The sequence below is a fragment of the Atta cephalotes genome (assembly GCF_000143395.1).
Source record: "Atta cephalotes unplaced genomic scaffold scaffold00006, whole genome shotgun sequence".
Taxonomy (NCBI): Eukaryota; Metazoa; Arthropoda; class Insecta; order Hymenoptera; family Formicidae; genus Atta; species Atta cephalotes.
In genome coordinates, this window is record NW_012130070.1 from 2764557 (window position 1) to 2777077 (window position 12521).

The 12521-nt window shown below is 27.3% G+C and overlaps 1 protein-coding gene across 1 annotated transcript; it reads right to left on the reverse strand.

The window, feature by feature from the left end:
* Positions 1-2237: 2237 nt before the first annotated feature.
* Positions 2238-8661, reverse strand: LOC105626664 (kynurenine/alpha-aminoadipate aminotransferase, mitochondrial-like). Its single transcript, XM_012207957.1, has 8 exons — positions 8595-8661; positions 7819-8006; positions 7292-7462; positions 6020-6280; positions 5081-5260; positions 4392-4518; positions 2805-3010; positions 2238-2423 (listed from the first exon to the last, which is right to left on the reverse strand). The coding sequence occupies exons 1-8, from the start codon at positions 8659-8661 to the stop codon at positions 2352-2354; spliced, it is 1272 nt and encodes a 423-aa protein (XP_012063347.1). The 3' UTR covers positions 2238-2351.
* Positions 8662-12521: the final 3860 nt, after the last annotated feature.

Here is a 12521-nt window from a genome sequence, read left to right on the forward strand (position 1 = left end):
AGAGAGAGAGAGAAAGAAAACAGTTTTCAAGAAAAATATAATTAAAAATTATACGCTTTGTGTGAGCGCGTGCGCGTGTGTGTGTGTGTAATTTACTGCTTGTAATTAGCATCTAAGTTTCTCGTTTTAAATATTGACAAAGAAGAGAGAAAAATATTCCCTTTGATCTCATTTAAAATTGTTATAATTACTATTACTTTTCTCACGTATTTATCTAGTTTAACTTTAGCTTGAATTATTAAAATTGATAGATTTTAGACTTTTAAGAAATATACGCATCATATATAAGTCATTTACACGGCACAAGTTGCACGCTATTAGCATTCTAATTAGCTAAATAAACGGCGAGGTATTATTCGAGCTATGAGACCGTCGGGACTAGAGAATGCAAGTACATTCGAAAGATTTTTTACATATATCCAAAACAAATAAAAACCAAGAAAAGTGTTAAAGCAATCAAAATCGTAGAACAGATCTTTTATTGCAATAGATTAAATTAATTTTGGCAAATTAATTGATAGTTAAGATGTTTAGAGTTAAGTGAGAGTTTACTCCCTCTCTCTTTTACTTTTATTACTAATCTTATTCATACTATTTTTCCATTCACTTTTGCACAATAATTTTTTCTTATTTCTCTTTCCAGTCCTTTGAATTCTCCCTTTTTGTTTTAAATAGTACAAAATAGAATTCTAAAATCAAATTAAATGTTACAGAGGAAAATAGAAAAATAAGAATAATATCTAATCCAGTAAGATATTTCTTTAAACTAATATTTTATTTAATTACTTGTGTAATTAAAGTTATTAACTATTTTTAGCTGGCGCCAAAATCTGTAACATAGTTATCGAGTCTGTGAGATCAATTTAATATATATTGTTTGAAAGACACTGATTAATTTCCAAAAATTAAAATGATATAACTCGTATAAAAAAGAATGAATATTAAGTTTATTTTAATAAGAATAATCCAAATTTACAAATGTAACATAATAAAAATTATTTGACATTTTTGTGTAAAATGGCAAATGCTACAATGATAGGTACAAGAATTAAGAACTAATTATTAATTCAAATATAATAATATATTTTTTATTTTAACATTACTTCATAGAGAAAATTTAATTATTTTTTACTCATCAGAATCTTTGTTATCCAAATAAATGATTACATAATTGAAGTACCATCAAATCTGGGAAGGGTTAAGTGACTTAATGTTCGAAAAAATTTACAACGAATTCTTTTCTCAATACTTTTATGATAAATTAAATAAAATCTTTATAAAAATAAGTTAAATTTTTACTTTATGTTCCAATTTCAATTATACATATAATAAATAATAGACGTATAATAGCAAAGAATTTTTATTAATATCGAATAAAGAATTTTTATAATATACAGTAAAAAATCTTTATTAATACACAATAAACATATGTCCAAACGCTATCTAAAATTTTAATTACAAAATATCATATAAAAATTAAATCAGGTTCTAACTGTTTAATAAACTTGCGTAGCCTTTCTAAATAATAAAAACTAAACACTTCCTTCCAATTAAGCAATATTTCATGTGAATTATTAATAAAACAATTAACATATTTTTTGAGAAAGATAAAAATTTACTCTAAAATTAAATGTATATAAATGTAAAAAAGATGTCATTAAATAATTAGTCTTGTATTTTTTATACAGAAGTTTAAATATAATAGCAAGAAAAAAATAATCTACCGTAAATGTGTGGGCGATGTAATATGCTTGAGGGAGATTTAAGAGAATTTAATATATTAAATTTTAACGCATTATTTTTAATTTAACATGTTTATATAATAATATACGCATTTATCAAGGTTTCATGAGATAAATCGCCCTATTGCAGCATCATGTTATAAGCATGCATGTTGTTACAAATAAATGTAAAAAAAATGTAAAAAGAACTTACTTTTCCTACTATTAGCAAAAATAAAACATGCCTATAAATATCAAATCTACTAAAAGATTACGTTATAACAGAACGACAGGTTCTTAAAGTTTTAACTGTTGTTAAATTTAATGCTCGCAAAATAGCTGTTTTAATGATGCAATGTCCTCTGTTAACAAAACTCGAAACTACGTTCTACTTTCTACATTTTAAGAACGAAAATACTTAAAATACTTAAAATACATTTAATAGATCTTATACAATTTTATCGATGTCTGTTACATTTCCTTTTATCATTTAGCATTCGACAATTATTCAATAGCTTTCCAGTCCTAACTCTCTATTTTATTGCCAACTGGTGTTTGTATTAGCTTTAATAACAACCGTGTAGTCATGTACAAATGTATAATTCACATATTATATGTACAAATATATTATCATGTATCGATATTTTCGATGTAATTTTCGGCTAACTCCACACGGATTAATTGCGCCAATCGTTCCATTGCCTGAAATATAAGTAAAGATATAAATATTGGAGAGTCAATTCGTTTAGCAACAGAAGATAAACATGTGCGTTTCGGGTACTTTATTCACCGTCGATTAGATGTTGAATGTCAATAAAATAAAATAAATTAATAAAACATAATAAAAAATAATAAAACAATCATTTTAATTATCTAAATTTAATATGTTTAAACATGCAAACATGCTTTAAAGTATTTACTTTGAACTTTATTAATCCATAATAATCAATAATCTCAATGTATGATTGAATATTTCGTAGATGTATGTAAATACATATATATATTAATAAATATAATAACTTAACATGTGTAATATACTTATAAATACATAAATTTGTATATAAATATAAAAATTATAAATACCAGGTCCATTTCCTCGTAGGAAGCCTTGGTAAAACTTGCTCTGATGGCATTAGAGCATTTCGTAGGGTTTCTCATAAATGCGGCTCCTGGAACCATAATAACACCTTCCGTTACACCTCGCTGCATCATCTTCCATGTATCTTTAATTCCTGGTACTTTGATCCATAAGAAGAATCCACCTCTTGGTACATTGAATTCCGCCAGACCTATAAAATGAGATTCATAATTTTCTAATTTTTTTTAATCGTAACAACTTACCGGCTATCTGTAAAACATTTTTGCGTTTATCAATATAAATTGTCACACGTAAAAAATACTGCATATAATACCCGCTAAACAAAATTATATTGCAATAATATTTTTATAACGTTGCGTTATAATCATGTTTTGCGTTTTGTCGCTTAAGTGTTTTGGTAACGTCCCAAGAATTAAAAATGTCTTAAGTCAATTATTTTACATATGCGATGTCATATTTGCAACATTTCTGCAACATTTATAAAACTTGCCTGCGATGTTAGGGACGTTAGAACTTTAGAAGAATCCAGAAATGTTTCTGTAATGTTCCAGAAACAAGAAACAATTCGCTTGCTTTAATTTAATTGATTTATATTTAATTTACAATTCAAATTGTAACATTTTTGTAATTTGAATTTGGATACTTTTGTTTAAAGTAATTTTAAAATTTATTTTAAGAAAAATATAAGGAAGTTTTTTTTCAAGATAATGTTGTCATTGTAAAATAATTTTCCGAAAGCGAGTTCTCTTTATTCATAAGGAAATTTAATTGCATTCAAGAAATCATTTCATTAGAATAGGAATAAGAATTTCATAATGTTGTGCCTTTTATTCTATTCGTGGATGAATTTTAATTACAAGAAAATGCGGCACCGCCGCTTTTATCTAGTTGCTCATGGATGGCGAAATGAATGTTTCAAACACATTATATATGTAACATTGAAGCAATGTATTTATAAGTTGCAAAGAAAATGTTTTATACATCGTTTTATAAAATGTTATTTCACGAAACGTTTCTTTTGCCTTTCAAATGGCATATTTGACGCGAAAATGCAACATATCTAACATATTCCATAGAATAATGTAAATGAAACGTTACTTTTAAATGTTTAGAACCTTTTATGAATCTATACATATGAAATGTCATAAATTACTAAGTATAGCCAAAATGTAATATTCCCTGAAGATTTCATGTTTAGCGCGTAACAATAAAAAATTATGTTGTTTATGTAAAATTATTATGTTACCTCAAATATATAGTCAAATATATAGTCAAATAATCTTGCTGTAATTAATCACTTATTTTCTTTTATGTGTACAATAAATTTCTTTTCTAATTTTATGTTTTTATATAAATATATGTAGAAAATACATGCATTCTAACCTCAGAAATGATAATGAAATCGACATCGAATCGACGTCGATTTGATGCTTTCGATTCGATTTGATGCTGTCGATTCCATTATCATTTCTGACTGGGAAAGTAAAAACTGTTTATTAATTATAAAGAATTATTTTAAATTTAATTAAGTACAAATTATCATCGGTGTACATCGAGAATAATTTACCCACCGTTCAAGTGCTTATGTGCCAACGTCGAGATAATATCTCTTCGTTCCTTGTAATAACGCCTTAATCTCATGTAATGTTGCATCAGGCCTTCGTAACCCCAGACTTTAAATAGCTTGTGCATTATCACCTAAAAAGTTAAACAACAATTTTAATTTTTCAACATTTTTAATTTTTTTCTGACGATAAAATGATTAATTATTTTATATTTTTGATAAGAACCGACACGCGCCACTGTCGATTTATGGACAATGATTAAGCAAGGCATGCGTCGATGTTTCACGATGTTTCATCATTCAAGATATTTACGGTTATCATCCTTTTTTGTATGCACATACATATAAAAAGTATAATAAATAAGAGTATAATAAATGCATTCTTTCTTTCCACGTGTGTTCATATCAAATACAAATCATCAATTCAAACGTTCGTATTGCAACATATTCAATGAGTTTTGCTAATACGTATTTAAAAAATTAATTAATTAAAGGCTTATTAGTCTTTTATACCAGTTTGAGTTTAAATAATTCATGTAAATCATAATATTTATAATCTTCCGATGTATCGATTGAAATTTCATGCATGCCGTATATAGATAAGTGTTCTCTATTGAGTAGATGATATTTACCGACGATAGGGAAAAGTAACGGTCAACAAAGGGACTTGCGAAGGATAAGGGTGTTTCTACCAACCTGCGATAAAGTAGGAGCATGGAGATGACTGCTCTGCAAGTGGAGCTCTATGCAGGCTATCAACGGAGCTGCGGCAGTCATAAAGCCTATTCTAATGCCACTGCTGATCACTTTCGAGAATGAGTCCAATCTAATTACTCGACCTTCCATATCGAGCGATAAGAAAGACTTAGGCTCTTCCTGAGAAAAAATATAACTTATTTTAAGTCATATTTTTTTTAATTTTTTATAATAAAGAAAATATAATCTCTTCTATAGTTATATTTATTTTAATTTTATAAATATTATATAAATATATATATTTATAATTCTATAAATATATCTAATTTTGCATAATATATTAGTTATATTATAAATTCAAATGTAGATTGCGTTTTATCTCAAATGTTGATGAAGAATGTGAATCATGAAAGATATTTATGATATGCGAATTCGTTGATATTACTACGGGCATGAATTTTTAATAATATCTTTAATAATTTGCCGTTCGTGATTGCATCAAATAGCACAGTGCTTAATGTATATTGTAATTAACAGATATCTTTATTTGTTTCGAATGTATTGCTACTGCATTTCATCATATTTTCAACAGCTTTAAAAGATATAAAATTTAATGTTATCGCGCGGACCATTCACAAAATTTAATTTACATTTATGTAAAATTATGCCAAAATTACGTTAAAGATACGTCATACAGTAAACTTATCTAATTTGCACTGTAATCTGCGGGTCCGTTTATAAAATATTATGGCGTTTTGTAAAGTTCCATTTTTTAAATAATTTTCAGTAATAATTATTTGCGTAATAAATATTAACGCATGTACATTTATATGTCTATTAATACGTCTATTAACATACATTCATATTTATGTGCTCGGCTTAATATTTTTATATAACTATTATGTAACACATTTGTATGTCGATATGAAAATAACTCACCTTATCAAAATGCATGAAATGATAAGGATCGTCGTCGAGAAGTAAGAAATTGTACTTGCAGGCTATTCTATAGATTTCCTTTCGCCTTTCTAGCGGTATGATGATACCGGTAGGATTCGTACCTGTAGCATTTATATACATTAGCTTCGGCATTTTTCCACCGGAAAGCTCTCGATTTCTCAAGGTTTCTCGTAATATTTCCGGAATGGGACCGTCGTCGTCTTGTGGAATCATTATGAGCTCCGCTTTGTGAGGTGATATCTATGATCGAAATCAATGACATTCCCGTATTATAGTAGTAACTTTGAAACTTTGAAATAACATTAGCATTTTAATATAACTTGAAAGGATGCACATTTTTTTTTAATTTTTTATAATTTTTCGGAACTTTTATATAAATTTTAAAATTTTGCAAAATTTCTGAATTTTATAATTTTTTTTGAAATGTTGAAATGTTATATAAATTAGAACACTTGTCAGAACTGCCAAGAAAGTCTACACATATCTTTTCTAGAATTCTTTGTTGTATGTGTCGATTTGTAAAAGATTATGAATTTTGAAATAATCTACGGTTTCTAAAATTTCTCATCTTATAATTTTTAATGAAATATTAAAAAAATCTTAAAATCTGATAAAGTTTAAGGAATTTTTTTTAGAAAGAAAACTTTTTAAATCTTATATTTCTCAGAATTTGTATGTGTATATGAAAAATTTTAAGAAAAGATGTAGACTTTTTCAATATTTCTGAAAAGAATTCCAATTTATATAAAATTTTAAGAAAAATTTTCACCAAGGAAAGAAGTTGTCTTTAAAAAAAAATTAGATTAAATTTAATTCAGATCTAATATATTTATTAATCAAAAGATTAACTTTAATCTTGGTTTAACTTACGTTTTTTTCTATTTCTAGTTTTAAGAATTAGAAGACGATAAAATGTAGGTTTAACTAAGATTAAAGTATTCTACATTGAGAAAAGGGCATTTTGGTGTTGGTATACAATTCAATATTGTATTGTTGTGTATAATTACATATCTTTAATACAAATATAAGAAATATTTTTATTTCATTTTATTTCTTCATATTGCAATATCAAAAAATAAAAAAAATTACATTATAAAATTTGCGATAAGAATCCATTAATTACTATCGTGTTTAAATTATTATTTATATCGTATATATTTTTTAGTTAAAAGGACTAAAACAATACAGCGAATACATCCTACGGGATTCTTCTCAAATTTCTTTCTTTAATGAGAATCTGTATTTACTAACCACAACTTCGACGCCAGGATAGAAAGGGTCAGGGACCAAAATCGGATCACCAGTGCCGATTATAGCCTCCAGAGCTTTACTAAGCCCATCCTGAGACCCCGAAACGACGACTATGTCACGGCTCTCCCATAAGGGTGGCGCGTGTGCCCTTCTCTGGAATTCCCTCAGGGCCTGAAACCAATTTGTCCGACATTGTTAGACACATTGTAGCCGATTCCCTTATCTTGGGAACGAAAGATTCCGGATATAACGACAAGGTCGATTTTATCACACGCATATAATGTGCAACATAATTACAACGGCGTTAAATTTAATAGCTTATTTTCAAAATCTTTTTGTTTTTCTGTTTTGTTTTCTCTTATCTTCGCTATATTCATCACATTTCAATTTCTTCTATTTCTTTTTCAACAAATTAACGCAGATATAAAATTGGATATTATACGAGCGTCACTATTGTATTACTATCTCTAAAATTTCTATACGGGACAATTTTGAAAAAAATCCAAATAATAGAAAATAATTTCTACCTGCAGAAGAGGAGGGTAACCTTGCGTAGGTATATACTGAAGAGCAGCAGCTAACTCGTCATCATCAAGAGTGAAAGACGAACCATCACAGAGTTTAACTGAAATTTCTGTAAATGGGAACGTTTCTTCATTGGGCATTCCCTCTGCTAAGGAGATGGTGCTTTTCGGCGCAGAGTACGCTATTTTAGCTAAAACAGGTAGAAATGATCATTGTAGTCAATCATCCGAATGGTATAATAATATTAATAATGCATGAGATCTTCTTCTTATGTTTATCAATGCAGGACATTAGCATATTAACATTCCATCATTAATATATTTACAATTAATTATAATCCTCATAAACATCATAAAATTAACTTATCAATTTATTGCGTAAATTTTTTATCTTAGTAATTTTGTTGATCCATCGTAAAAAAAAATTTTGCAATTATTGTTTATTAAATATAAGTTAAATCATTCGCTGATTTTATTTTTTGTTCATTATTAATTATTATTAAAAAATTACAAGAACTTATAAGAGTTATAAAAGCTAACATTGAGTGTTTATATGTATACATGAATTTATATTATACATATATATATATATATATATATATAAGAATCAATATTGGATATATAGATAAATATCCAATATTGATTCTTATCCATAACCCTCTTATTGTATTGTAATTGTCTCATTTAAATGATTTAAAAGTCTAATTTCATTTTCTTTTATTAATTATTATGTTATGTTATGATCTTCAAGACAATAGAGAAAAAAGCTTGCTGCTTACTTAGCTCCCGCGTCGTGGCGGGCCTCCTACGTTTGGCGACATCCGTCATGAAATAAGAATAATCCATTTCTCTGCACTGTGTATGTATATTTGTTCGATTAAATGTCCGATAAATCAGCCGCCAAATTGTTATTGATCATATGTAAAGTCAGATACGTTGTTGATTATCTTTCTGCACACAATCACAATTGACACAGTATTATTAATAGATTGATTGTCAGTGATATCTCAACTGTAATTTGAAAAATTTAAATAAACGCTCCGTTCGCTAACTCTCTTCTTCACTTTATATGATATGTTTCCTGAAAGATAAACACATGAATCAGATAAACTTGTCAAGAGACATTTTCTAAAGTGAAGCTCAGGTTATCCCCGTCAATACTGACGGCGCGCTCGGCTATGCCTGCTTTTATATTTAGCGATAACGTTGGTTGCGTCAGAAAAACATTTCTTATACAAAAAAAGAACGATTTACATATAGAATACTAACTATTACTACTAACTAACTAAATAATTCCTGATTATGCTTAACGATTCAATATTGTGACTTGTGGTGGTTACTGATCGAAGAGATTATATTGGAACGTACCAATAAGTATATATCTGAAATATTTCAATTGCATACAAGGATTTATAAGTATAACTAAATATAAATGATTAAAGAAAATTATGGAAATATCTACGTATGAAAATACCTAAATAAAAGAAATAAGAAAGATCTATATGTACAATTTCCTCTTATAATTAAACAAATAAGCGAGATAAAAAAATTACATCACTGGCAATATACATGAAAAAATAAAAATATTAGGCACTTATATTTCTTTTAATAATCTAAAATTCTTTTAATAATATAAAATTCAATTAAACTTGAAAGAAATTATTTTTGCCATCAGCAAAGCAAGCTTAATTGAATTTTATAATTTTTTTATATTAAGATAAGTTTTATAGACTTTTTTGCCTTTTAACACTTTCATAATTTTAAAGTATTAATTTCGTTTGGTATTGTTGTGTGTACAAATAACAATAAATTATAAATTGTATTCTTTTTTTATATTCTTCTTTTATACTATCTTATATTCTTCATTTGCCCCTAATTCATATCAGCGTTCTCTAATAACTTTTCATCCTTTTACTATTTCTCGAGCAAGTTTATCATATAACCGAAATTATTGGCGCACAAAAAGGACAGCAGTAAAGATAACATTCAAACACCGCATATTTTCTTCTTGAAGTTTTTCTCGTCGCGCACTTTTCCGATTCAATTCACTATGTTTTCATGATTTCTCCTGGGTCTTTCATTTACACGCGAATAAAACGTCAAACACAGACGTAGATGTTCGCAAAACTATTAAGCGTAAACATTCTTATTAATATTGGATTAAGGAAAATGTCTTTTTATACAAGTTTTTTAGTAAAAAGACTTTTTTAGCAACGCATATATTCTATTTTTTTTTTAAATTGGCAATTACACCACTGGACAGATCAACGTTTCGACTTTAAGAATTTTTAATTGCAATACAAATGATTTTTTACGGAGTTATGAATAATAAAGTCAGAATTTTCCTTTTTACTTAATCCGCGAATAACGCAGGAACAAAAAATCGTAGGAACATTTTTAAAAAACGATTTTGTAGGGAAAACTTCACAATATTTTCACAATAGATAGTCGAAAATTTTTTCAAATTTTTTTTTTGGGCAGGCTACAGATCTACAAAGTGAAAAGGATTTTTTATCTTTTTTAGCTCATAGTTTTCTATATATAAAAATTCTCAACAAATTCACATAAATTCAAAAAATATAATAACTATTTGAAAATAAAAATTTCAAGTTTTAAAACTTTTTTTTTAAATTTAAATTTCAATCATTTTTGACGAAGATAAGAAAAGATCTTTTTACCAACTGATGAGGGAATTTTTTCCCTAACCCAATATAACGTCTGACTACGTGCATCGTATTTTTTGTGATGTTCGGCGATTTTTCACATCTAATCAGTTTTGTATACTTTCTAATATCGTCTTTCTCATCATAAATTTGATCCATTTCCACTCGACTGATTAAAAATGAAAAAAATCAAACAAATTTTTCGGAACAAAATTATTGAAAAGATCTCTTAAAAATGCATTGACAAATATTTTTAGATAAAACTACATTTTGGAATTTCTTCTTTCAAAAAGATGGATAATAAAATGTATAAGCTAAACCATTCCGATGATAAAAATGTTTTGTATATACTATCGCTCTTAAGATAGCAGACGGATGTAAGTAATCAGGAAATGGAAATCTATGCTTATCAGAAGTTTATCAGAAATTATTAGAAGAAGTAACGAAGAAGAAGTATAATCTTCATCAAATCGTAATCTTTTGCCAACAGCGCATTTGTATTAATTATGATGTAATCGGGGAATTTATTTGAATAAATGATAAAACCGAATGTTGATGATCTCGCGTTTGTCATTCGTTAACGCTATCGAAAGAGAATTGCCCTCATATCGCGTACATATATGATTACATGAAAGGATTATTTACTAACAATGGCACTTTTGCGAAGTTAATAATTCGATGCAATAGTGGGACTCTATTGCTCTATACAGAATGGACCAAAAGTCTGGATACATCCAAATATCTCATAAACAATGCATTTTAGAAAAAATGTTTCTTACAATAGAGATAAGCTACAAGAATATATAATGAAAAAGGGGGATTCCATTTAAAAAATTCATGTTGATCTTGACCTGACGTCGCCATCCTAGGTCAAATAATTACTATTGTTGAATGTATCTTTTTAAGCCTTACAATTTTTGTAAGAAACATTTTTTTCTAAAATGCATTATTTATAAGATATTTGGGTATATCCAGACCTTTCCAGGCCTTGACCCTGTATATATATATATATATACAAAATTCGCGAATCAGTACATGCAACGAATAGGAATGCATATAGCATTAATACCTTTATATGTATTAAATATGAATAATAATTTATACTACAGAAAAAAAGTTTGGAAACGATTAAAAATTTTAGGATTATTTATTCAAATATCCATGACAAAATGTTGGGATAATTTATTCAAATATTCGTAAATTGTTTTGACAATAATTTTGTAGATCTCTTCAATAACTGTTGGACTTCAAAAATTATTATTAAAAATACACTATTAAAATATACTACTGTGGACATTTGAGTAAGTAATCCCTAAAAATGTCCACTTTTAAAAAGTATGTTTTGGTCTGGAGTATAAGTACTTTCCTAAAACGCCGTCATATGATTAATAATTTAGTAAGTATAATTTTTCGAATATGGAAAATGCGTCTTAATAAGTAAAAAAAATGTTAATGATATCGTCAATCTTTATATCGTCAATAACGGCCTTATAATCAAATGTTATCATCAGTCACATTTCTAAATAATTCTTCTGACATGAGATATTGATTGCTCTTACTTAGAATCTTTAAAAATATTAAATCTTTAAGAATTGTATTTGCATTAAAAACAAAATAAATAAATATTCCATAAGAGAAAAGCAAAAATTGTGAATGTAAAAAGTGCAATATGTACAGTATACGTGCAACTGTTACATTTTATTTAATTTTTTATCATTCTACTAGCTCCATTTTATCTTTTAAAAGAACTATCACTCTCACTATATCTCTTTCCTGCATATTCATGTATGATTTTAAATTTCATCAGCTCTATATTCTGATGCAACAACCACTTAGGATTTACTACTTTCACTTCGACGCACAAGATCTGAAAAGAATGATGAAAACGAGATGTTTTTATTGCTATTTTGTTCCGACTATACTGAATTTTTTTTAGATAATGGAATTTTAAATAAACTTTCCATACACATCAGAAGATCCGTATGACGCATTGACAGAAAATGAGAGAACGTACAATATATATATATATATATATATATATAT

What these genes read in the sequence shown, in the direction of transcription:
- LOC105626664 (XM_012207957.1), bottom strand. Translation starts at nt 8,661, where the DNA reads ATGGATTATTCTTATTTCATGACGGATGTCGCCAAACGTAGGAGGCCC. An exon ending in GTTACCCTCCTCTTCTGCAG is followed by an intron (nt 7,463 to 7,818) that starts GTAGAAATTATT and finishes AATTGGTTTCAG; the next exon opens with GCCCTGAGGGAATTCCAGAG. An exon ending in ATGCTCCTACTTTATCGCAG is followed by an intron (nt 4,519 to 5,080) that starts GTTGGTAGAAAC and finishes TTAACTTTTTAG; the next exon opens with GTGATAATGCACAAGCTATT.